The sequence below is a fragment of the Dermacentor variabilis genome, chromosome 4 (genome assembly GCF_050947875.1).
Source record: "Dermacentor variabilis isolate Ectoservices chromosome 4, ASM5094787v1, whole genome shotgun sequence".
Lineage (NCBI taxonomy): Eukaryota > Metazoa > Arthropoda > Arachnida > Ixodida > Ixodidae > Dermacentor > Dermacentor variabilis.
Genome location: NC_134571.1, coordinates 55,858,425 through 55,885,057, shown reverse-complemented (window position 1 = coordinate 55,885,057; position 26,633 = coordinate 55,858,425). Strand labels below are relative to the sequence as shown.

At 43.8% G+C, this 26,633-nt stretch overlaps 1 protein-coding gene across 3 annotated transcripts; it reads right to left on the bottom strand.

Moving 5' to 3' along the window:
• Positions 1 to 1,216: 1,216 nt before the first annotated feature.
• LOC142579186 (uncharacterized) lies at positions 1,217 to 22,234 on the bottom strand. Of its 3 annotated transcripts, XM_075689154.1 has the most exons (6): positions 21,928 to 22,222; positions 21,206 to 21,388; positions 18,955 to 19,158; positions 9,982 to 10,217; positions 6,806 to 7,387; positions 1,217 to 2,581 (listed from the first exon to the last, which is right to left on the bottom strand). In XM_075689154.1, the coding sequence occupies exons 1-5, from the start codon at positions 21,938 to 21,940 to the stop codon at positions 6,830 to 6,832; spliced, it is 1,194 nt and encodes a 397-aa protein (XP_075545269.1). In that variant the 5' UTR covers positions 21,941 to 22,222; the 3' UTR covers positions 1,217 to 2,581; positions 6,806 to 6,829. The 3 variants fall into 3 exon arrangements, with proteins under 3 accessions (XP_075545269.1, XP_075545270.1, XP_075545268.1); XM_075689155.1 differs by having other exon boundaries at positions 1,217 to 7,387; positions 22,143 to 22,234; XM_075689153.1 differs by having other exon boundaries at positions 1,217 to 7,387.
• Between the last annotated feature and the right edge of the window lie 4,399 nt (positions 22,235 to 26,633).

Here is a 26,633-nt window from a genome sequence, read left to right as displayed (position 1 = left end):
GTGTTAAAATGCACCCCGCCCTTCGGGTTCGGCTCTCATTCCCCAGTCCTTTCTCAGTAGCTGAACGCCACGAAGATGCTGCGACACATTGTACTGCGCGCCTTCGGCTTCGGCACGGGTTGTACCTTTTCTTTCTGGAGTAAAAAATTTGCCGACGATTGCGATACTCCCTTATGTGAAATCTATAGGGGTTTTCATTTCGCGATATATTGGCTGGCGTGGACAATCTGTCTCGTCACCACTCTGTCACCAAAGGGAGCAACCGTTTTAAGAGTGTAGGGGTCTTTGAGGTGTATATTTGCCACACAAAGATAATCGTCATCTGTCTTGCTTACGTTTCCTTTCTTGAAGACGCTGTGCTCGCTTCTTTCCTGTCGAGAGTGCTGTCATACTAACGCGCATACCGTTCCTGGCTTAGAAGAATCGGGCTCGCAGCGTTAAAGAAAGGAAATGACGGCAAGACAGATATGACGATCATCATCATCATCAGCCTGGTTACGCCCACTGCAGGGCAAAGGCATCTTCCATACTTCTCTAACTACCCCGGCCATAAATTTGCTCGTGTGACATGCTTATGCTGTTGAAAAAAAAATCATTTCATTTCCCTGTTCACTGTCTAATCACGAAGGTGTTCCGACCTTGCATGACCATGGCACTGTTACCCACTTTCTGAAATCAGGCTATACTTACTAGCAATGTGTCACATCATCAGATTTCGGTCTAATTAGTCCGAGGTAATTTATGAACTAAAAAAAAAAAGATTTGTTGTATGCATTCACAAAATAATTGTGGCCATGTTGTCACTGTAAACTTCTTAATCTCATCCGCCCACCTAACTTTTTGCCTTCCCTTGGAATCCAGTTCGCAATCCCTTAATGACCATCGGTTATCTTCCCTCCTCATTACATGTCCTGCCCATACCCATTTCTTTTTCTTGATTTCAACTAGGCAAAATGATGTTGATTCTGTTGATGTTGATTCTAGGCAAAATGGTGTTCGCTAGAGTAAACTGACAAGTACATGAGTGACGCCTCTTGATCAATATTAGCACGCACGCACACTGAACTGGGCAAAATGAACAAATTCACACAGAAACCCCTCAGGGAGTTGCATAAGTATGCGTAAATATTGTGCCACTTGCTCATCTGCATGCAGCGCGGTGTCATTATCAGTGTTATGGAACAGTCTAAATCTGTTAAAAAGGCCCGCCCAATATAAAAAAAATCCTTTATTGTACAATATCACAGTACAATCACAAGAGAAAAGCAATGTGGAGCAATAAACCGTACAGCAGAGCACCTGAGCGATTCATTCGGCAAACAGCATGTTGAGTTTTGAACTGCCACATCAGGTGAGTAACTAGCAATGTGCCACATCATCAGATTTTGGTCTAATTAGTGCAAGGTAATTTATGAACTAAAAAAAGATTTGTTGTATGCATTCACAAAATAATTTTGCATTAGACCTTTGCAGTTAGTTTCATTACAATGAAACTAACTGCAATTTGACCAACTTCAATTGTTATAACATAGTTTGACTGTAATGACACTGGCCAAAATTCAGGCTAACCATTTGTCAACCATTGTAGGTGTGGACATAATGAATTTTTGTGTACACTTGCAAACAAAACTGAATAGGAAAGTAATTCCTTCCTAGAAAACCATATATTTTTCTCATGCTCCCGTTTATTTCTACAAATTGGCAGTCCATACCGCCTCCTCCCCCATTTCTATACTAGACAGTTAATCAGTAGGGTACAGTGTATGTGAGGGCCCACGTCTTTACAAACCTTTGATATAGGAGTAGGCATTTTTCAGAACATACATAGTTTGAACACAATGGACAGCATTTATTCGAATACCAGCGTTTGTTGTACTAGTTAGCATCACATATATAATGAGTGTGACAAGACTAAAAAAAAAATATGACACACATTATTTTATTACAAATACAAATAGCAGGTAGCCATCATTTGCACAAAAGAGTTTTTCTTTGTACACAATAAATTTAATTCAGACGATGTGACAATGAAGACAGTCTCACAGTGGTTTACTTTGGTAAACGTAAAATAATGTAATGTCAACTAAAAACTTATACCGTAAAGACCTGCATATATATGAACTTTCTTTTGCAAAAAATCTTGCACAAATGAATTCTTTCTATTATTTAGGGTGTCACAACTCTTCAGGTTATTCAAAGCATCTAGCCACGGTGTTATAGTATGGTGCATAGCAGCAGGCACCTATCACTACTGTCATCAGGTGCTGCTCTGATGAAAGTGTAAAATAGGTGTCATTTGCTCGTGTGACATGCTTATGATGTTGAAAAAAAATCATTTCCTTGTTCACTGTCTAATCACGAAGGTGTTCCGACCTTGCATGACCATGGCACTGTTACCCACTTTCTGAAATCAGGCTATACTTACGGACAACTTTCTCTGGCTATGAAGGGAAGGCTACGGGTGCGTGGCTGTTGCACGTGTTACCATGCCAAGCAGCCCGGCAGCGTTTTTGGTTGCTTGGAACAGACGCAGCTTCTACGTGCGACGGTTTCACGCTTCCCCAGACGTGGAAGGGAAAAGCTGCAAAATGAGTAAACCTTTACACTCAGTGCCGCTTTCAAAAACGGAAAGGAAATGCTTTTACTTGCTTGTATTCGTGTACCTTGTTTTTCTTCCTTGCTTTGTTTTCTTTAAAGTAAAGCCACAATGTAAGGAGTGGTCAAAGGAAAGAATGACTGAATAGGGATGGCCAATAGGGGTAGCAGAGAGAAACCTCATTCACTGGCTTGTTCCAACCAATACTTAATCTAACCAACCTAGCCTAGCCAATGGTTCATGTTACAGCTGCATGCTTGCAAGCTACTTGTGATTGGTAGAGACTCTTGACTCTAAGGTGCTGAGTGGTGGAGAAGTGTAATTCCTTGTGAAACGAATTGCTTAAAAATGTGGGTTTGTTTTTGTAAATAGAGAAAGAGCAGTCAGAGCTTTTGGAGCTCTGTCACTCCTGAAGTTGTCAACATGTACACAGTTGACCTTCATTAATTCGACCCTTACGGGACTGACGAAACTGATCAAATTATCCGGGAGGTCAAATTAAACCAGATGAAGAAAGAAGCTTCAAAACTCACTGCTGATTCATTTGACAGTGTTTGCCTGATTGCTGTGTGTCCAAAGTAGAAAACTAATCTAGAAATTATGTTAAAGCTCCTAAAGAAAGTAAAAATCTAATGTGTAAACAATTTTAAAGCAAGAATAATGTGCAAGGATCTAATAGAGTTGACTGTCATTACAACGGACCCTGATAATCTGAAAAAAAAAAATAAAACATCTGGTTTTTCAGAAGTCCGTAATATCCGAAATGTCTTGCTTCCGAAACTTTCGTCACGATGTATTAACAACCTTATTGCAAAGAGTCAGTGATGAACGTCTGAAGTAAAAAACAAACAAGAAAAGTCGCAGTTTCGCCCGAAAGGCGAAGCATCGATTGAAACATCAAATTAGGCAATGTAAGTGCGGTAGCAGCAGCGAGTGAACTGACCTTCATGCTGCCTCTCACTTCAACGCGAACTAAACATTGAAAGCATAGCGCATACGAAGCTACCGGCAGTGGGCGCACTTTGTCCACATTACTGATCGCTTTCAAGATACGACGGCCGCGCCCTAAGCAGCAGGCGCTGGAGTAGAACTCCCTTTTCCTCGCAAACCCCCCACCTCCCCGAAAGAAGACTGTGCATTTCCGCCCCGCCTTTCTCCCTCGCGCGCGCGATATTGAGCCGCAATGGTCGGCTGACAGTCCCAAGTCAGTTGCCAGCCTGTGTCAACAAGGCAAAAGTACAGTCAACAGCAAAAGTTTACGGGATGTGGTTTCTCCTTCAAATGTGAATTCCTGCACTGTTAAGGCATGGCACTTCGTATTTAATTAATCACTGCGCAGGTGGCAAAGGCTACTGCATGCTGGAACATTTAATTCCGAGACTGTGTGAGCACGCTTTGCGAGAATTCAACTTCTTGGCAAATCCTGCGTCCCGTAAACTTTTGCGGTTGACTGTACATTTCATACGCCCGATTTTGAACAATATTGCTGCTAATCTTGTCCGCTGTATCCGATAGTCCGTTGTAGCATGGTGCATCAAAAGCGAACTTCGTTGCATTAATAAAATAGGTAGCACAAACTAAGGCTGAAATATGGTCCTTTATATCCATAAGTCTGTTGTACGTGGGTCCATTGCAAGGAGCATAGACTGTATATGTTCTGCACAATACCGACCGGTTTTGCAAGATCAGCTTTGAAGCACGATTTTTAAAGTCAGCTTTGTCGCAATACAGATGTGCTATGCGGTAAGGTAAACGAATGCCGTGAACAGTTTTCAGCTCAATTTTCTTTGGAAAGAAAGGTGCTCGTTAGAATCATTGTAAATACCATAGACACTGCGAGCTCCTGTTATTGCTTGAAAATCTTCCTAGGGCAGGCAGAAATAGGTGTTTTCAATGGGAGAAAGTATGTGTGTTCAACAGAATCACTGTCCACAAAGCTCTGCTGAGACATGCTGCCATTAAAGCGGTAACCATAGGGCTCAGGCACGTGCATGCCAACTGATGAAGTTCAAATTATCCAGCAGAAAAAATTTGATAGAAATAACAAAAGATTGGGCGTATAGAAATACATCGGAGTCAGTCGGGATCAAATTAACTCAGAAATTGAATCAGCCAGTGTCAAATTAACGGATGTCTACTCTATCTGCAAATAAACCTGTGCAAACGGAGGAGTTAATGCAGGCCCTGTTTGCACTGTGTGTTAGAACAACAAACAGAGCATCAATTAAGGCCCAGGAGCCCAGATCAACAGTGCTACCATTAGGAGAGACGGTCACCAAGCCGATAGCCCTGAATCGAGCGTCATCATCAAGTATGGGTTTTTCCAGGAAGACTGTGCTAATAGACAGTGGATTGCCAAAACACAGGCTGCTATTTCTTGGACACTGTCATTGCAGGCCTTTAATAAGTACGGACTGTCAACACACTGGACAACACAGAAGATGACCTCTGAGAGGACCTCCCTAACAAGATGTCATTTGAGAAAATTGGGTGACAGAGCAAGCAGTGCAGCTTCAATGAAGAATTATTTGAAAGTATGTATTGATGAGATGTATTACAAGCAGCCAAAAGTGGATAAAATGTTTTCTTTCCTTAGCCCGAAATTACCCCTTCTAATATACTTGGGTTCGTATTACACTGAGGTTTTTACGGCAGTCGCCGACTGATTTTTCGCACCTCGCGGGGACCAAAAAGTAGTATGAAAAATCAAACAGTTCGAAAAACTCATTCATCCCAAAAAATAAAATTTATTAGGCTGAGAGGGGCTTTAAACAATCTCTGATCGTTAATGCACTGCCCCATACTATGCTTGGAAGTGATAGAATTTTCTTGGTTTGCACAAGAGTGACGTCGTCTCTGTATACAATGAACAAAAGCGTCACCACGTTGGTGATCTCCATTGGCGGAAATCACCACGGAGATTGAAAAAAAGGAGGCACCTTACTTCACACCACTTCACTCTCGCAAGGCACAGGAGGTGGCGCCTATCACACAAATGCGAAGCTGCACAAACATGCGATGTAAGACACAGCTGCTCTGTGGACACACCAAGTGCCGCCGAAAATAAAATAAAAAAAAGATCCTGCATTAAATGATTATGACAATAGTACAGACCGAAAAAAGAGCGAAAAACAGCAAAAGTACCGCGCCACAGAGTGATTTGTCAGCTAAGGAAGAGTGGGCATGGCCTCCAAGATGAGGGGATGGCGCGTGCGCTCTCTATTGATCATAGAGTTTCCTACAAAAATTACTAGAGGGAACTCTGGCGCTGCAGTCGTCCTACCATGGGAATGATGGGAAGTACATGGATTTGTCTGATCTTCGTGCTTGTGGATTCAGACATTCTTGTGGCTTTGTATATTACGCTATATAAATCTTATTGTCGTATATTTCGGCGCAATCTATATTCTTCGAAGTGCAGAAGACGCCGGGAACGCGTACAATTGCTATTAATTGCAACGATTGAGCTTGTCCAGGTGGCCAAATCGAAACACGCCAAGCGTCTCAAGACACTGGCATGCCCGTGATAAATTCATAAGGGCTTTTTATTCGCTTGTCGATACATGCGTCCGTGGCTTAATTGTTTCAATATCAGGCTTCTGTGCTAGAGTCCCTGTGTTCGAATCCTGCCGTCGGACAATTTTAATGATGTTTATTTAATTATTTATTGCGCAATATACTGTTGAAAATGACGAGTTTACAAAGTCACAAGGCCGTTTGAAGCCAAAAGGACGAAGTTTAGGCAAATCCATGTACTTCCCATAATTCCCATGCTGGGACAACCGCTCCCATTGCAGCTCCCGTAGACAGTAGTGCCAGAGTTCCCTCTAGTAATTCTTGTAGGAAACTCTACGCTATTGATAGCGTGCACTTCCCAATATTGGAGGCTATAAAGTGGGCCACTGAAAGCCAAGCCTGGCCAAGCCAGTAGAAAATCCAACATGGCGGCCTCCAAAATTGGGTAGCGTGGCTCAGAATGAGCGATTTAGTTCAGAAAATCAAACTTTGGGGCCTAAATTCATCTGAAAAATCAGTCACAAAAATGCATTAGCTCTATGGGAACCCTGAGGGTGCACTTATATCGACTAAGTCCAAATTTCTTTAGTCCGAAAAATCCGTCAGCGACTGTACATGGTTATGTTACATGCAATGTCATGTTAAATTACCATAAATATAGGATTTTAGAGAAAATTAAGACTAATGGCTTGCCTTTCTGCCTACGGACATCCAAAGTCACCTATCCACTGCTGACGGCCACAAGTCGGACAAGAGAAGATACTGTAGTAATCGAGGTGGCAGAGTTGATGTGTACATCGGAGAGTCAAGATGGCAGGCATACTTGCGCCGAAATGCCAGAGAGCACAGTTGCTGAAGCGTTGGAATGCTGGAGAGCTCCGACATGATACTTGCTACAATATGATCTGGACGTTCGGATTTACCATCCAACAACCGCCTCGCCGCCCAGCGAGGTGCGCCCATATAGGGATTTGCACGGATCATCCACAAGGCTAGTGGCCTGTTTGAGCACAGCGCATGCTGCATGACTGTTGTGCCAAACCCGTCTTGACTGAATGGATTGCCTCCGTAGCGCACGAAAGTCTTGACTGGCTCCAAGTCTCTGTAGTTACTGGCAATACACGTGGCTCGGTGAAGAACTGTCTGACTCCAGCACTCGATGAAGAGGTTGCAGTCTGCTCCTTTGCTCATGAGGCTTTGCACCAATAAGGGACTTGCATGTGCCATCAAGGCAAAGCTCAGTGCAGTCATACCATGGTTATTTTTCCGATTCACCTGTGAACAAAGAAGACCATGTTATGCTGTGCATGCAACAAAGATTACACAACTTTACAGTCTCTGCTGTGCCGTTGTCTATGGCGGGGGCTCACCGCACTATGCAATGCATTTGCAGCAAACACTGATGCAGGGGTGGAAGTGCCAAGAGTGTTTTGAAGTAGCTTTGGGAGCAGTAAATTTGGCACAATGGAGCAAGTTTGGAACAGGAATTGCACATTTTGGAGCAGAAGCTACATGTTTTGGAGCAGCTTGGTAAAGCTCAACATGAGCAAAATGCAGGCAGGTAAGTAAAAGGTGTTCCTTATTTGACATTGCAGAACACTATAGAGTTACACACTGCATGTGCTAACAAAATGTGACTAAGAAAAAAGAACACCGAGGGCTTTACGCAAACGACATCCCTCTGTATGTTGATACACATTTGTTCATGCTAGTTACGATAATTTCAAAGACAATGCCTTCCTTGGTGAGTTACCTCCACTTTTTTGTATTGGTATGCCTGTTTCTAGCCTCTTCCATGGGCCAATTCTGGAGATAGTATAGTCTAAAAATGTGGCCCAATCCCGAAGATAGTGCCATCTAAACATTTAAGCAGCGTGATGCTCCTCTTAACCCCTTCACGAGAGCGTCTGATAGGATAGAGTACCATGCCTGCTGACTCTATCCTGTTCTCACCCCCAACCAGCTCAGGAAGGCATTGTCTTTTATTGACTTCAACTAGAGCATGAATCACCTTCCAATCTTTCTTATCCTGTTGTGCACCAGAAACTAATACTTAAGGTTAATTAGCTAATAGAAGAGAAATTTGGGCGAGTTGGTGGTGATTCACGTTTTGGAAATTAACAGCGCAAAAGAGACAAGGACAAAGGAAAAGAACACATATGTGGTTTTATCCACATAATGACGCACTGATGTTTCCACGTGTGTTTTGACAAGTCACCAGGATGGCTCCTAATGCACATGCACAGTCGCTTAGTTGTTGACATGTTGGTCTCTGTTAGCCTGTATATATAAATGTGACTTTCCTCGAAATAAACTTCAGTTGTGACAGCGCAAGTGTCGTGTTCTCCTTTTCCTTCCTCCTTGTCTGTTTTGTGCTGTTAAGTTCTGAAACATGATAAGCTAATGATTATTAACTTACTAATCGATAAGGCCCTGATGCGAATGCTGTGGAGGACGTGAAGTGACCAATAACAGCGTTTGAAGGAACCTAGGTCTTGTGTGGTCTTATCTTTAAAAAAATGCAATTTTAAAAATACAGCGTGGCAATGCATCCGCACACCAGTGGTATCAGTGGTCTCATACCGAGTATCACATCAGTGATCATATCATCAAGTACTTTGTGTATTTTATGCACTTGTTAACCAGGAAGGAAAGTGATTTGGATTCATTCCTGAAGAAAAAGTGCACTTTCGCAATTTCCACAAGCGGCTGGAAAGAGTTGCATGCAAGCAAATGTTTGTTGTATTCACACTATCTAGACAAAACTTCTCCAAAAATTTGTTTGTTGTAACCGATAATCTGTTGTATCATACAGAGCTGTGTAAGGGCCGTGCTTCCAACTTGGCAGCCTAAAATTTGGAGAAGAAGATTTACAATGCACAAGCAATCGTGTTTGATGCCTTCATGCTGTGTGCACACACATAAGAATTTCCGCGTACTGTGTACTTCCACATGCTGCTACTAGATGGCGAGAGCTAAGCATTGACCTCTAATGCATTGGTACATCCGGGGATCCGGGCTATGCACAAGTCAAGGCTGCGCTAGCACTATTTTGACAAAACGGTTCGGTCCCTCATGCACCTCATGAAAATTGGGAAAGAAAAGTGGGGCCTTTACATGAGTTTACACGGTAGCTTTGTCTGTTAAAAGCAGGATTTGTTATATTGATAACATATACAAACCAAACAATGTGAGAATAATGGTCTTTTATATCCGAAAGTATGTTGTATGTGGATGTATCAGTAACAGGGGTGGACTGCAAATGTACAGGAAAGTGCTTGGTGTTGAATAGTGTTTATATTCAGCAATTTAGCTGTTATTTCTATATTTTCTCTTTTTTTTTCTAGATCACTATTGCAGCTCAGTGGCCATGAAATAATGAAAGCAGAGCAAGAGAAAAAAGAAAAACCTAGGTATAAGCACATGTTAGTGCTTGCAGGGTGACACAAAGCAAATTGCTATTTTGGCAGATTTGAAAGTGCAGATGGCAGCCCACCATTATTTATTGCAGTATTTACCCTATTCTAATGAAGCCTTTTCTACAAGGAAATTGTCCCCAATATTGCTGGTACATTACAATCGGATATGACACCGAAACTGCACACATGGCATTACCGACAGTTAGAGACAATTTCATCGTCACTGATACCCCAAGATGGCGGCAGAACATGTTTTCATGTAGAACGACAATGTACTGTTTGCAGGCTTTAATTATAGTAAGCTAATACCCACAGCCAGGTCACTGGGCCAATCCCAAAGGCATCTGGCAATACTGGTTACTCAAACATGTGAAGAGGATATTAAAACCGCCTGGAGAACAGCAAAATAAGCAGGACACTGTAACAATTGACAGCAAACAGAACACTCACCGGTGCTCCAGCTGCAAGCAACCGATCCACCAATTCTACATCATTTGGATGTCTGGCACATGCATGGTGTAATGGAGTGTTTCCCTCATTGTCAGCAGTGCTGGCATTGTCCCCAAGGGACAATAGGAACAGAGCCAAGGTGCGGCTGCTTCGGCAGGCCAGTGCCAGGGGTGTTGCTCCACTTCTATCCCTGTGCTTCTTGTTGCTGCCTTTCTGTACAAGAAGCCTTGCCATTTCTGGAAATTTATAAAGAAAGCTATTTTTAAACTGACCAGTCTCACTGGTGTGCTCCCAGAGCACAGTGATAGCATAAACCCATGTTATTTGCATTTTAATGTCCTTTCATTTATCACTAGTGTCTCTCTCTCTCTCCCAGCCATCTTGAGTGTAGCTTTTACAAAGTGTTGAAAGCTGCCCACTCAGCATGTTTTGCACATGCTTGGTTCAGACAATACTTGTGGTCCTTGGGAGTTTAAGTCAACTCGAGCAGGCTGCATGCCTTTTACTAAGGGTTACATGCCTGTTCAGTACCTTCAAATTTTTAGAGACTGTTCTATACGCAGTTTTTTCTGCAGACACTCTCTCCAAAGAAGGTGGGTTTATTGCTGGTGTATAAATTGGCTTTATGACATCGGAGCACATGGTAATCAGGATAGTGGATTCCAAGGAATATGAATGACGTAGCTTTTAAACTGAAACTATATTTACAACAGAGGTTTTTGTATTTAAGTTTTGTTAACTTCTGTTCTACTGAAGATCCTACCTTACTGCGAAAAACATTTGAAGCCTTCTTTACCACACAATCAATAGTGCATGCACCACATTTCAACTGCTGCACTACAAATAATTTGTTTTAAACCATTTGTCACAACTCAACTCATGGCTAAATCTTTTCTAGTAACTAAGCATTGTCAATAGCTCTTCCTTCACACTATATTATCAGCCAATTTGTGGTTAAGCAAAGATACATGTATAGTAGAGCATATGCTATACTTTTCAAGTAACATTCTTAAAGGCCTACTGCAACATAATTTTGGGCCACATTAAAAGCCTAGTTTTGGATAGCGTAGATATTGAAGCGATACCATGCAAACTTATAACGCGATAGCGTTAAGGGCCCTGTGTTGCAGAATATCCGGCGTCAGTGTTGGCGCCTGAGAAACCACGTAGGCCCTCCACGTGGGGCATAGGCCTTACTGAACTACTTGAATTTCTCAAAGTAAAATGCATAAGAAAATTCATAAAGCACGACTGATACACAACCTACAGACATGATAGCATCAGATTGTAAGCTGAACATACAAGAAAACATAATTCTGCTACACGGAAACTCAAACACAAACCCCTTTTCCAGCTGCCATTTTGAGGTCTGTCTTAGTAGTAGTTCCTTGCAATACCATTAAAAAAAGAACCAGAAAGCTCGCCTTCGTGCATAGCTTTCACCGCCAGCGTTTTCAGGAAAACATTACAATTACATAAGCTGCAGTTGCTGGAAAGCGTGAGAAGCAGTCGGGGATCTTTGAATGCTATCACATTCCACTCTTAAAGGGCCCCTCACTAGGCCCCATAGCAGATTTTGGTTATATGCTGGAAAATGTTACGTGTCCTCTAGGGAGCGTTCTGCAGCAAACATTATTCAAGTCGGCTTAATATTAGCCGAGATACAAATATTTCAGTGCCGCGAACGCATGACTTCAGCAGGCGGGCTCCACTGCATAGCGAGACTCCCTCTCCACTCGCCCCGTCTAGCCTCCGCAAGCGAAATTCCTTCCCTGCGGTCTCCCATGCCGGACCTCGAGGATCGCGTGACACACTTGTCACGAGCGCCGCCTTCACTTCTTTTTTCTTCTCGCTTTTTCTTGGCGATGTGCACTTCCGTTGGCGGAGTTGCATGCGAGCTGTTATCGTTTTGCACAGCGCATGATTTTTCACGCTCTGCTCAAAGACACATGACTAGCAGTATACTTCAGTGCTACATGAATACTGAGGCAGAACAAGCGGATCGCAGAGCATGATCACGCACTGGAACACGGCAGTAGAAAATGGCATAGTTCGGTACCTGCGCTCGTGACCCCATGACCGTGGGAACAAGTAGACGAAGTGGAAGTACCTCTCTCTTGCTTCAGTGTGAAGTAAAGCAAAAAACGTGCAGACATTGCATTTGTGTGTTTTATTATTTCTCTAAACTTCAATTCGTCAATTCAAGAAACAGATTACACAAATAACAGATGGTGCCTTGAAGAATTCTCGAAGTCACGTGTCACCACGAGCGACTTTACACTGCAGGCTTGAGTACGTAGCCACAGGAACGCGAGTATGTCATCCTCCGGCTTGGAGCGCGGCGGCCGCGAGGAGAAGGAAAAACGACGTTGGGTTTGAAATTTCAGATCTTTCCGCAGTGCATAGCAATGTAATACTTTGCTGACACGATCGTTATCATGCAACATGTGCTCTGCGCTTGTCAGCTCAAAATGGACAGACCTGGTGAGGAGCCCTTCAAGAGGAAGCTTTAGCTTGGGCCGAACTCCGACGCAGCCTATTCAAATACAGTAAAACCTCGTTAATTCCAAATTTCAGATAATTTGAAGGTTTTCTGTGGTCCCGTGTTTTCTAATGTAAATTTGACCGGATAATTAGAACCGGTGGCCTAGGCCAACCCGGTTAATTCGAAGATTTGGGGTGCTATGCGGCAATTCCCGATCTCCATTTCACCGCTAGCCCGACGAAATGATGGCCATTTGGAGCCGTGAAGCGACGGCACATAGCAATTGCTATCATTTATATACGAAGCGCCCGACCCGTAGTACTGCTAGCACAAAAATCAGTCCACGGTTCGCCTCGTGCACCGCCGAAATGTAAGCCTGCAGGGGAGAAGACATGCTTCACTGCAATGCAGCAGGCACACCGGTTTTTGTCACATGCTCTTGCCCCCAACTCTGCACGCTCCTCGCAGTCACAGCGTCAGCGTGTGTTCCTTGCCGCTGCCACTGGCTGCCGTTCACCCATTCTCTCTCCGCACCTGTAGCGACGCGTGTGCGCACAACGCCGGTCTGCGTCATTGCTTTGTATTCGGTGGTTAGGGGCGTTGCAGCTAGCGTAGTGTTCTTTTTTTTTTCTGAACTGTGCAGAAGTGCCAGTGAGTGAAGATGCCAAAGTATAAGACTTTAACGCTGCAGCAGAACTTCTGCTAGATCCAAGAAGCGGGTAAGAACATGTGTGCCAAGATCGAGTTAGCTGAAAGGCACAGTGTGCCGCTCTTGACATTGTCCACAATATTGAAGAACAAGTCGAAGGTACTGGAGGCATAGAGCAACACATATTCTTTGAAGCGGTCGCAAGTACGGGCTCCCACATACCAAGATGTGGAATCAGCTTTACTTCGCTGGCTGCAGAAAGCAAACGCAGCCCACCTTCCCGTCAATGGAACGATACTGCGGAAGAAGGCCAACGACCTGGGTCTACAACTTGGGCACGAAGAGTTCAAGTGTAGCAATGGATGGTTCAGCCGTGTTAAAGTGTGCAATAATTTGACCTTCGTAGCCATCTGTGGCGAGAACAGCAGCGCAAACGAGAGTGTCGTTGACGACTGGAAGAAACACACATTGGCTCCGTTGCTTAGCGAGTACGATGCAGACGATGTTTACAACCTTGACAAGGCAGCCCTTTTTTGCAAGACGCTGCCCACAAAAACGTTTGCAGCGAAGGACACCGTGGTCAAGGGTCGAAAGCAGGGCAAGGAAAGAATTACCGTTCTGTTTGGCGCATACATGTGCGGTAAATACATGCTGTCGCTACTCGTAGTTGGAAAGAGTGGGAAGCCTCACTGCTTTAAAGATGTACGGCTGCCGCCAAGGGATGAGCTTATCTACCGGCACAACAAGAAAGTCTGGGTAACAGGTGCAATATTTGAAGATTACCTTTGGCAGATTGACCGCAAGTTCGTGACCACAGGCAGGAATGTATTCAGGATGTCTACCAAGTTGATATTTCCAAATTCCCTGAGTTTTCCAGGTTTTCCCTGAGCACCTTTGCAAAATTCCCTGAATGAGCCAGAACTTTGTTTTATGTCAAAACAGGCTGACACCATGTTGCTCAATGCTGTCACTCTCTAGTAAGCATGTTGAAACAAAAAAATGACTCAATCCAGTTTAAATAGTAAGGAGTAATATAAATTTTATTCAAAAAGAAAACAGAGGGCACAGTGAAAAAAAATGGTAAAACCCATTCCAAATTGAGTAGGACATTTTCCAATATGAATGCAAAGGAGATGCATACATAAGTAAATATTTTTGAATATGAGCTATTTCTATCAACTGATAGCAAGCTCATCGGTATGAGGCCTCAACTTTGTCACAACTAAGATTCTCTCTCAGCAGCTGGAAAGTCAACCTCAACTGTCCTGACATACTCTCAGCCCGTACACAACATCTGTGTTGGGTTTCACTGCTTTAAAGAGTTTATTTTGGTTTGAATGAGGAACACATGCATCTCGGCGTCAGCCAACACTGTGTTTTTTGAGCTCAACCTCCTTCAAAGAGGCGGTGGCACACTTCCTTTCCCGTTAATTCCTCAGTGCATCGGTCCTTTCTGTTCTCATCCTCCTATTGCCATGCATACACCCCATGGATCATTTGAAGCATCCTCTTGGTCAGTTGTACAGTCAACGTCCGATTTTTCGGACTCCCTAGCAACCACAAAAACTTCCGAAAATTCAGGCAGTCCAAAAAAAAATGAATGCATGTCTTTAACTGCCCTTAAGGGCTGAAATTGCCACAAGCACGTCCGAAAAAGCTCTGAAGGCCTGCCAGTACACTTATTAGGCATATCAGTACTCGTACTGTGACAGGAGATGGGGGTGCATGCGTGTATAATTAAGGAATACATACTGTGTCCCATGACCTTTGCCCCTTCCCATGCTTGTTATCCTTCACCGTGTAACAGCGCTGTACTAAGGCAAAGCTAATTTTTGGAGAGTGGCATTACGCAACGCGCTGTGCTCTGCTAGCTTCGAAGCCAATTGCGAGGATTACAAAGGCGGAGTGTCGGTGCCATTGCTGACAGCGGCGAATTCTTTCAATGAAAAACACAGCATTGCATGGCAAGAAGCTTAATAGCAAACGTAGAAGCAGCTACGCCTAATGTTGCCGCAGTGGTGGCTACAGCTGCCAGCGAATCTGCGTGCGAGAGTGCTGGTTCGAGGCGGCGAGATAATCAAAATGACGGCGGTGGAGGCTTTGACTAATGCCATTTCAGACCTGCAGTCAGGGAAATATACATTGACTATATGGAGTATGTGGTGGTGCCACAAAGCCGCGTGAATTATCAGGCGTCTGGAAAATCAATCATTAACTACTCTGGCAGTACCTTGTACCGATGGCACGGTATCAATGACGATTTTTTGCAATTCCTTTGTTACTGGTGCCAGCATTAAAAGGACTTTCGTTCCCTTTCAATAAAGTTACAGCTAATTTTCCCTGATAAAAGCACAAGTTCCCCGAGTTTTCCCAGTGTATTTCCAGACTATTCGAATTCCCTGAGAATTCCCGGTTTTCCCAGTTGGTAGACACCCTGGTATTTTTTGTTGCTGATAATTGCCCGGCGCACGGCGACATCCCACACCTGAAAGCTATCAGGATGGTATTTCTTCCACTGAACACCACGTCGATCTCGCACCTACTGGACCAAGGCGTCTTTCACCACACGAGGAAGATTTACTGCCACCACCTGCTCAAGCACTAGCTCCTTTGCTATGACAACTGCAAGGAGTACTCCATCGACCTCCTTGGGGCCATATGTCTTATTGTGTATGCTCAGAAGGAAGTGGAACCCGCGTTGATCATGCAGTGTTTTGAACATGCTGGCTTCTCGAAGAAAAGCATCGTCGATGCTGATGCCGACTATTTATGTGCACTTGATGAAGAAGGAGCCAAGTATTGCGACCGCATCAATGCACTCTGCGCAGAGGATAGCGAATCTGGTGCAGTAGGGTTCGCCGAGTATCTAAACTTTGAAAATGATCAACAAACGTGCTACTCAGACTTGGAGAATGAAGCTACCGCTGATGCGACCATGTATGATGACAGCTATGATGACGCCAACGAGCCCTCCTGAGCACCCGCTCTCGGGGAAGTTATTGGATCGCTGAACATTATTAGCAGTTTTGTTGAGTGCCACGGTGGCAATATTCAAATGTTGCACATAGTTAGCCAACTAGAAAACATGACCCTTGAGCCTCGAACTACAGGACGTGGCAAACCAGCATCTCTGATTACTGTAAGAATCCAAAGAACGCCGAATAAAGGTAGTGCATTCCTGCAGCAATACTTTTGGCCTGGGTTGCATTTTTTTGTGTGTTCCGTTAAGTCGACAACCCACTTAATTCAGAGATTTCTTGTAGTCCTGATGACTTCGAATTAACGAGGTTTTACTGTACAGGTAAAACGCAGAAATGCTTTTCTAAGACGACCCCTGGACCGGTTTTAATGAAATTTGTTGCATTTGAGAGAGAAAGTTAAATTCTAGTGACTGTTGGAAGCGGAATTTCAATTTAGTGCCTGCATTTTGTTAAAGGAATTTTCAAAAATTTGAAAGTTCAAAAAAAATATAGAACACAATTTAATAGCTCTGCATCAAGAACAGATATCGCAGTCTATAAATGGCATCCATTAGATAATTCAAAACAGACAAATTCACTATCTCAATTTATATCTTACATGAATTTGCTACATTGTGTACAAGGGTTCTGAAATAGTTGTATTTCCATCTTACTAAATTTTTTGCAGATTCATGTGTAACACATTAATTCTTTATGCTTAAAAGTACTATTAGATGCAATTCACAGAATTGTGATATTATTTTTGATTGCTGATTAGAGTTCTAAACTTGATGGTTTCATTTTCTGAAAATTTGAGATTATTGCCAATTTCTTACGAAAAATTGACAACCTATATCGAAAATTCGAAATGAACACTCACTAGATTTTAAGTGCTTTTTTTTTAAATACAACAAACCTCATCAAACTTGGTGCAGTGATTGCCAAGAGAAACGAATTCTCCTTTTACATGTATTTAGATGGGAGCGCCCGTGCTAAAGCTTCCTCTTAAAAGCGAAACTTAAAGGGACCCTGAAACGACTTCGACAATTTTCTACAAACGCACTGAGTCATTAGAGTAGGTCCTTCTGATCATTAATTGACACACCTAAGTGCTCTACGTAAAGCGTGTAAGTTATTATAAGGTTTTAGAAATGCACATTGCTGCCGATCGCAGCACACTGCTCGGCGAAATTTTTACCGCCCCTGCCCATATGACGTTAGTGGGTCGAGCTATCCGACTGACTGACCAGGGCGCGTGAACGATAATTTTTCCAACTTTATGGTAAACAAACGATGTTTGTAATAGTTGGAATGTTAGTTCATTTGTTTTTATAAAAAGAAAGTAACATAAAGAGAATGCACAATAACAATTTTTCAGTACACTTAAGCACTTCCGGCACACAGGAAGTGTTGGCTGTTTGTGTTACAATGTGCTCCGTTTTTGACGAGAGCTCTGCAGTCAGTGTCAGTGGTCTGTCTTTTCGCGAGCGCTATGATTCGACTTTGTTGCGTTGTGGACTGCAAACGTAGTGACTGGCTATATGTCAAGCTGCGACATCGTGTCCTTCTGCAAGCCAGTAGACGAGCGGACTGGCTGCAGCACATTGGACAGCCGCTATCCGATGGGCCCAAGGATTTGCGCGATTGCAGCCGTCAATTTACACAGGAAGATTACTAACGCAATAGCGTTTCGAGAGTCCGGTATTAGGGTAAACGCAAGCGCAAGGGGACAGGGCCTGGCCATGTCCCCTTGCGTGTCGTTTCAGGGGATGAACAGAAGCACAGATGTGCATGGTCTGCACGGAGCAGCCACCTGGTGGCATAGAGCTCAACCACACACAGTAGCAGCAACAAAATGTACTCTTCTTTGTGGTTGGTGTAGATTTTTCGCAGGAGTCTAATCGTTAACACATTGTTTTTGTAAATGTTTAAAATGTTTTACACTTGGTTAGAGCAATATTAGCTCTTTCTTTGGCTGGTTAAGCTCTGTGCCAACGGGTGGCTGGATCATGGAGACCGATCAGGCAGCTGACGTACGTCTACGCTAAAGTTCCTTCATCAGCTTGAGTTTATGCATTCACCGTTCCGTCGAAGCGTTCTGCTAGTGTGTGATTACCGGAATACCAGACACGTTCGGCGCTACGACAGAATGCTCGCAACGCACGCTGCTTTGATAGCTCTCGCTTGGGGTTGACAGCCAAGCCGCTAGCGGAGATGTTTCGCGCGGGCGGGCTCCAAAACAACCGGAAGTGGACGATGTGACGTCGCATTGTGACGCAGAACCAGTGAAGGCGGAGCTTAGCCCCGGTCGCTCGGCGAACGAGTTGAGGAGGAAAAGCATAGCTAGGGAGGAGGGTAACCTGTAATCACTTCTAGCTCCATTAATACAAAACGCTTCACTTAAATTGTGGTGCGAATGTTCTACTTAAGCTGTACCCTACGTGTTTACAAAATTTGCCCGAACCGTTTCAGGGGCCCTTTAAACAACCTTCCAAATATTGTGTTTGATATAGGAGTGGCCACATCACGAAATACTTGCAAAGTAGTTCTTTATGCTGAAACTGAACAAAAAGAAGAACCATTAACATTTGTCAGAAATGACACAGAAGGGAGAATGCCGAGAGCCAGCACAGGTACTCTGTATAACCTCGATATATGCATCTCCATCCACCTTTCAACATGTCTTAATAAAGAAATTTACACATACTATTCAATCTTGCAGCACAAGTCCAATCAGAAGTGTTTCAAGATTTATGCTACACATTTTAAATATATAATTACTTTCATCAGTGCTTCTGCTTTTAATGCATTATCTTGGCATGCACAATTGTGTACAGAGCACTTAAAGGGATATGTTGCAGCATAAGGAAAACGCATACCAAGACTTCTGCCACTGTAGTTGCAGACAGCCAGATGGTGTAGTGGCGTCCTTCCATTGCTGTCTACACAAGAAACACTGGCACCATTCTTCAGCAGAAGGCGCACCAAGGCAATATTGTTACGCATGACTGCTATGTGCAGAGGAGACAACCCAGTAGGTGAAAACTGGTTCACGCTGCAGCCTCTCATGATTAAAAGCCGAGCTGAAACAAATTTAGACAGAAACAGAACAAGAGCTTACAATAAAAATGGAACAGCACAGCAAGACATGTGCGTACACAGAGACCAACATAGATATTCTGACGGTACGAAAAATAGCATTTATTTAACAATTTTCTCAAAATGAAGAGTGACATAAAACTATCAAGGGAACAAAGCCAATGCACATAGTTGTGACACATATACACAAACACACACATATGCAGAATGAGGACATCTAAAGTATGAAAGACACCATTTACTTGTACACCTTTATAAATACTAATTGAAAAGGTGACAAAATATAAACAATGCAATATTGTTAGCTAATTTGTCAACAGACAATACAGTTAGTGCATAGGGAAGTAAAACGAGAAACAGCAAATTCATATAACGAATGCAAGGGTGACTCAAATGGTAGCGTCAAATGTGGTCTACTAATTATAGATTCAGTGCACTGTATTCATCTCAGCAGTACAGTTAAGTCTGGTTTAAAATGACTCTGAGAGGTGACATCAGCAAGCTAAAACGCTGTTTGATGCCCCAGTCAGGTGGACAAATTTAGTGACACTTCGCTAGAGTGCACTTCGTCATTAGCGTCGTTCGCATGTTGTCATACAGAAAGGTTTAGTGGTGCTTGCTGTGGAGTGCACTTGCCAGCGGGTGTGTTTGACAAACTCACTTCGCTGCCCTGATGTGTGTAGCCTCAAAAGCAGTGCTTCAAGAATAAATTAATTAATACACGGAGCAGAGTCGGCACTAAATATAAGACCACCTTTTCATGATTTCGAATGTTATGAACATCTCCGCGACATCAGTGAAGCCAAAACAACCTTGAAACATTCATTTTCGGTGTATACTGCCATTAAGACCATGTGGATTTGGGATATGTTCCTTGCTTGTATTGACTCAAAAGAAATCGATGTGTTAGTGAGATAGATTATTGTATTTCTAGCAATGATTGCGAAAGTTCTTGTAAATAAGCATTTTTTTATACTAATGTAGTAACAGTTTCTAAAACTCAAAATGCGGAGAATTGTATCAACCCCTATGGCTTCATAAATCATCATTGTCATCAATACCGAATTACACCTCGTTCTGTCATCTTGCACCTCACCAACAAAGTGACACTCAGCAAGGCGAAGTGCAAATTGCTCGAAGTGGCACTAAATTTGCTCCTGACCATGGTATAAGGGTGCCAGAGTTGTGAATTTGCCATCATTACGTGCCCCAGCGTGGCATTCAGTTACTCAGTTTTTCAGCAGCAAATACAGTATGGTCATGAAGAAGATTCAAATAGGGTACACCAGCTTCAAGGAAGGCCAAACATCCAAAGAGTGAGCCGTGCCATGACAAGCCTTCAACAAGCCATAACGATGCGATTCTTAATGAAGTGCGAACCCCAATAAAGAGATATAGTCAGCTTACGGTCCGAGAAGCTGCTCAGCTGAGGATGGCAATAAAGATGCTGGCTATGAATTCCTTTATAAGGACGATTTGAGAATGCAGCAGGTTACATCAAAATTTTCCAAGGCTTTTGACGGAGGAATTCAAAAACTTGGCAAATGTACCAGGATGGCGCCTCTGTTCGTGTGGCTCAAATTATTTCGTCTTTCTTGGCACGGCACAGTATTCCAGTGGTTCTTCAAGCTCCCTAGTCTCCAGACATAAGCCTCTGCGACTTTTGGCTGTTCACAAAAATGGAAAGGCACCTAAGGAACAGACTTTGAACCCAAGAGGACATCCAAGTGTAACCCAACAGCTGCCCTAGCAGCACTTCCTGAGGAGGGAGTCTTGGACTGTTCCGAGAAGTGAAAGGAACATGGGACTCAGGTTGCAGAACCAGGAGGGAACCATCTTCAAGGGAAGGGATTAGGATGATGAAAACCTTAATCGACGCTTCTGGTTTTCCGGGACCATGGTCAGATACCTTTTAGACAGGCTTTGTGAATGAGGCTGCTAAAGACTTGGGGATTGTTACATGCCATTAGATGCGGAAAAGAAATTGTACAAATCTTGTACACAGTCTTCCTGGGACCTTTACACACTTACCCATTTCTAGGAGATCCTTCTCAACAGCAATGCATATTGCAGGCTTGCTTTCACCTCCTGTCATGATTCTTACATCTGGGTCGACTGGAGGTCCTTCAAAGCCACAGAGCAAAGTCCATGCCAACGATGTGTTGTCATCATTGAGGGCGGCCAGGAACCGGCAGTGTCGTTTCCATCTAGGTTCTGTGGAATGATGTGAAATGTTGGCTGAACACCAGGCAACTTCCTCACAATATTTCGTTTGCGGTAGTTTGGAGCTCTGATCAACACGTCCGATAATAGTATAAGTGAAACTCACAACTGGTAGCAATTTGAAAAGAAAATTATTATTATTGTTATTATTGATGCTATGGCTCTTTATCCCAATCTGGCTTCACATACGTTACGAAAGTGCTGCGCTCACTAGTTATTATATCGGTATAGCTACTTGAAAGCTGATGTTTGCTGCGCTTAAGCTACAAAGCAAATATATTTTTTTTCAAGCCGAATGCGCTCGCAGGCTGCCGATAACACTTAGGATTAAATCACGGTATTAAAAGCTGCATGATCTAAACTGCAAGCCACGGATCGCTTTGAATGGTAAGTTAAAGACATGTGACACGGGCCGATTTACTACAACGCACACGCGCGTATCTGTACACGCTCATTTTCTGTAACCAAAACTGTCAACGGGGCAACTGACCACAAAAACACAGGTTACAGGAATCACGAGCAGTACTTACCAGCTTTACTCATTGTAAGATAATCCTCTCCTTCCGATCGCGCTAGCAAGGAGCGAAAGAATCGTTCTCTCCTTTGTCACTCCGCGTGCCCGACGCGGATACAAACTAAGCCGCCAGCAACATGCCCCTCGCAACATCGGCGCAGTCAAGGTCACGGGAATGCCCAGCCAGACTCCGCCTCGTCTTTCGTTTCGCAAGAGACACAGGAAACTTACATTTTTAGTTTTAGTGAATTGAAGCTTTCCGCCAGGTCGGTGCCAGCCAGCTGGTCGAAAGGACAAGAGTACACAAAAGCCACATGCGCCGGAGAGAAAGAAAAAAAGAGAGCGAGAGGCACGCTAAACATGGTTGCCAAGCCGTAATTCTTTAGGCGCTCTCTTTGGCCTGGCCCCATAAACGGACAACGCGCGTCCTATCATAGAGGCTGCGCCGCTCAGCAGATTGTTGATCGAATGTCGAGACTATGAGATTTTGATTCTCTTTCGTAAATACTTTCCGAACTGGCCAGAATCTGGGCGTCCTCTACACATGACAGCGGTTGGTGCAGATCAGCGCGGCAGGCACGGCACGAAAGAGAAGTTTAATGAATACGGGTCCAGGAACTTGCATCATAAAAACTCTTAGTTATTTCAGGCGTAATCTTCTGACCTTGTTGTTATCATTTGAATTTCCTGGTTCACACCTTTGATCCGCTTCCGTCGCGTTCAGGCTAACACACGTTATTGCTTGAAACAAAATTAAGACTCCTTTAAATAGTACCAGAAAAAAACAGAAAAGAATAAAAGCTTAAAATATAACAAGACCGCATCGACACAGATGATGCACTCGAAACCACACTTTTATTTGCACTGTAGTTTTCGAACGTCATTCTCGAGTACATTGAATTAAGAAGCGCTGTGAGTGCATGTGGGCGCTGCAGGGTGTCATATAGTACTGCGGCCAAATAATAAACAGAAAGAAAGAAGGAAAAGGAAGATTAGCAAAATTTGTATAGTTGATTATACGACTAAGTTTCATGAGCGTTATTAAGTTCTTTGAATAAAAAAATGAATTACGACCAGACCATAACATCTTCAACGAAGCTCCATCTTTATTGGTATGACGGGATAGGGAACATTTCCTGCCACAGATACCATACCTATCTCTCGCCAGGCCTGAACTATTTCACAGAAACTGTGCACTTTTTCGCAAGAAGTCCACCAGCATTCGCATTCCCAACTGATTTTTCTCTCAAGGGATGACCGATTATGATGGCCCATTCAATAGGACATGGCTCACGTGGGACTGGCATTTCATCTGTGCATCAGCTCCAGCAGTGCGCTAATTAAATTCATTGTGAAACGAAGTAGCGGAACAGACAGTTAAACTCACCCAGTGAACTTCGATCACAGCAACTCGACTGAGTCGACGAAACGTACACATCTTACGCCGGTGACCGAGAGACGTATTCGCACACTGTCAACGAATAGCACGCGGTAAGCAAAAGCTTGTTGACTGCGCGTTACTTCACTCACCACATGCATTCTCGCTGGCCAGGTGCTGTTGCTGTTGTTGGCGGCCAGGTCCTATCTTGTGCCAACACACATTACTTGTTAGCATGGCCAGAATTCGTGGACAACTGCAAGGCTCCCCTCGACGGGTCTGACCAGCTTATTATTGCCCCGTGTGCTACCTTGGAAGACAATAGTTTTGCAAAGACCATTGATTTTCAGAAGATAGGTGTCTCGCCTCCTCCTAAAATTTCTTAAGTGCACTAATAAATTCAACGACCGGTGACGTTTAGCATGTAATGGCAAACGTCACCAACCGTTTGATGCAGTAGATGCAGTCTCACTAGGTAGGGGATGAACCGATCGTCGAGCGGAAGAATTGTATCTCTGTATGCTGCGATGAACTCTTTATTCCCATGCATTTTTATGCTCGCACTTTAAAAGGAGACACGTACGGGCGCAGCAATTGCCGACATACCTCTGCAAGGCTAGGTCTGCCCATAGCTACCATCCTCATCCTCAATTTCTCAATCTGATGACTTCCTCACATGCTCTGGCGGCGCCCCGCGTTACGGGGCGACGAAGACGTTACGTCGTCTAAGTGGGAGGCTGCCCCACGCATTCCCGATTTTCAAGCGCAACTATGGGCAGACCAACGGGCCTGCGAAGCTGTGGAGAGGCTATGTCTTTCTGTACCGACGTGGGAGCGCCCCCTACCTGCAAGTGCACGTTCCGATGGACTCAATAAAGTTTTCCGCCCATTCATCCGTCTATGACTTCTTCAGTTCCTCATGCTAAACCATGCAGGTTCTGTTGTCCTTCCTATGCTGCCCGTTTCAGGTAATGGTTAATCTGCCGTACATAGGCCATCCACACGCACGTTCCTCTTCTTATCGCGTTTTAATGTTTGTACAAAATAGTTTGGGACGTTCTACTGCGAAAACGCCCATTTGCGCGATGCAAGTATGGCTATACTCCAGCACTATAGTGCATGCACTTTTGAGGTTGCGCTTCTAGAGATCGGCTTATTTCCTTTCGTGAAGGCGGAAAGAGCTAGATGACCTGCCACAGCCTGTCTTCAGCACAAAGGGACTGCAAATTACGCATTAACAGGACCTATTTTGGATATGCACAAAACTGACTATTGCTATGTCTGAACGCTTTGGTAATACTGAATAAGACGCCTCAAACTCAGACAGCCGTTTAGCGGCTCCCGCGTTTTTTTTTTATTTGTGACTTTCTGAGCCGAGTCAAATTTGCTAAAAAAAGAAAGAAAAGCAATTAAATGAAGCTTTTTTCTTCAACAATAATAAAGAACCTCAACTTCCTAGCGCTCGCCCTCTTTTATCTATGTACTGTGCAGAGAAAGAGAGAGAGAGAAAGCAAATGATAAATGAAAGGTAGGGAGGTTAACCAGGACTGAGCCCGGTTAACCGGGCTCAGTCCTGGTTAACACTGGGAAAAGGGAAAAGGGGACGGAAAGATTAAAAGAAGAAGAGAACATCTACTGGGGATATCATTCGGTCACTCAGTCCGCATTACAGACGGGGACTCAATCCGGTAGCTTTCAAATATCGCAGCAGCGCTTTTGTGGCTCCCTGCAGCAGAAAACTCGCAAATGATTCATGCCGACAGCTATATATCGGGCGCACAACTTACAGATTAAATGGAGTGCAGTTATTTGCGAGGGGGCGGGGATGTAATGTTGTTTTATTTTATAAATATGTAGTATAAGAAGTTGTTCAAAGTGGAAGCAATAAAGGAGACACGCTTGCGGACAGCCGGAGTGGAACTCGTGACAAAACGAAAATATATTTCAGTGGTTTTAAGTGCCAGAACCACCACTTCATTATGAGGCACGCAGTAGTTGAGGGCTGCGGATAAATTTTGAGTACCTGGGGGTTTCATTATAACGTGGAACCAACGCGCGGTACGGGAGCGCTTTTGCATATACGTACCTCTCCCAACGGAATGTGGCCGCGCCGCGGCGGATTAATTCTTTCCCTATACCATGGGGAAAATAGGTGTTTTTTGTAGGTTACGCCAGACTTGCTTTTCTGAAGGAACTACTGCACTCAACATATTATGTAATAGACAAACAAAAGGTAGAATGAATGCACTTTTCAGGCATAATAATTTTATCTATGCCATAAAAAAGATATAAACTGCCAAAATCAAGAGCGTGGGATAAAATTGACCATAGTTTGTAAAGACATGCATGTATCTACTAAGAAAAAAATGTAACGAAAATTATGAAATACACAAGATGCATTGCCATATAATTGGCACTATTTCTGAAAAAACCAAAATTTTTCATTGAACTGTTATTTCAGTACAAAATTTAACTGCAAGCACTAGTTTGGCGTGCCGGGCTGTGGCAGTCGATGTTACATGATCATTTCTTCGATGTTCGTAATATTGTTTTGCGGCCCCCCCCCCCCCCTTACGTAATACCCCACATGGGACCCTTAAGAGAATAATAAATTATGATGATGATCCGGGCTGGCTTGCGTCGTCGTCGCACTCAGGTTCAAAGACCGACGAAAAAGTAGCATCCTCAGGCTCGCTGCTGCTCGGTCCATCAATAAAATCAGCCGCAGACGCAGCGGAATCAAGAGATCTGCGATCTTGTGAAGCGCGCGCCCCGCCCCCGGAGGCGGCCATTTTTGCTTTCTGCTTTGACGATCGCCAAATTTCGGATTGCGTTAGAAAAATCAACGCCTCGTTGGGAAAAAGAGAACTGTCTAGAAAACGAAAATATAGTTCTCCTCCTTCATGTCCTATGGCGCAGAATGTCAGTGAGCGGTGGGGAAGGCCTCGGAAGCTGCGTTTCAAACCATCGACAGCGTGCGGCCATTTTTGCTTTCTACTTAGACAACTGGGAAAACTTCGGAGCGCGTTAAGAAATCCCCGTCTGGGGGAAATGAGCAAACTGCTTAGGAAACAAAAGAATAGTTCTCCTTCACGTCCGATGGCGCAGTGTGTCCATGAGCGGCACGGAGAGCCTCGAAACGGGCGTTTCAAACAATAGCGGGCTAACGATGCCGAATGGGCGCGGTACGGAAAGAGTTAACCGGTAACTTGCGCATGTTACAAGTATCTTATGTGTCCTTCTACAGCAGCAACCGTCCTTGGCTCTACTTCCGCTGGCGCGAAAGTATACACAGCATATTTAAACTCGTGTAGAAAGTATACTATAGTCAGGCTGACGACAAA

Coding starts and splice junctions, on each gene's coding strand:
- LOC142579186 (XM_075689153.1), bottom strand. Junction 19,159..21,205: donor GAAGGATCTCCTAGAAATGG/GTAAGTGTGTAA, acceptor AATTTGTTTCAG/CTCGGCTTTTAATCATGAGA. Junction 10,218..18,954: donor CTACAGTGGCAGAAGTCTTG/GTATGCGTTTTC, acceptor ATAAATTTCCAG/AAATGGCAAGGCTTCTTGTA.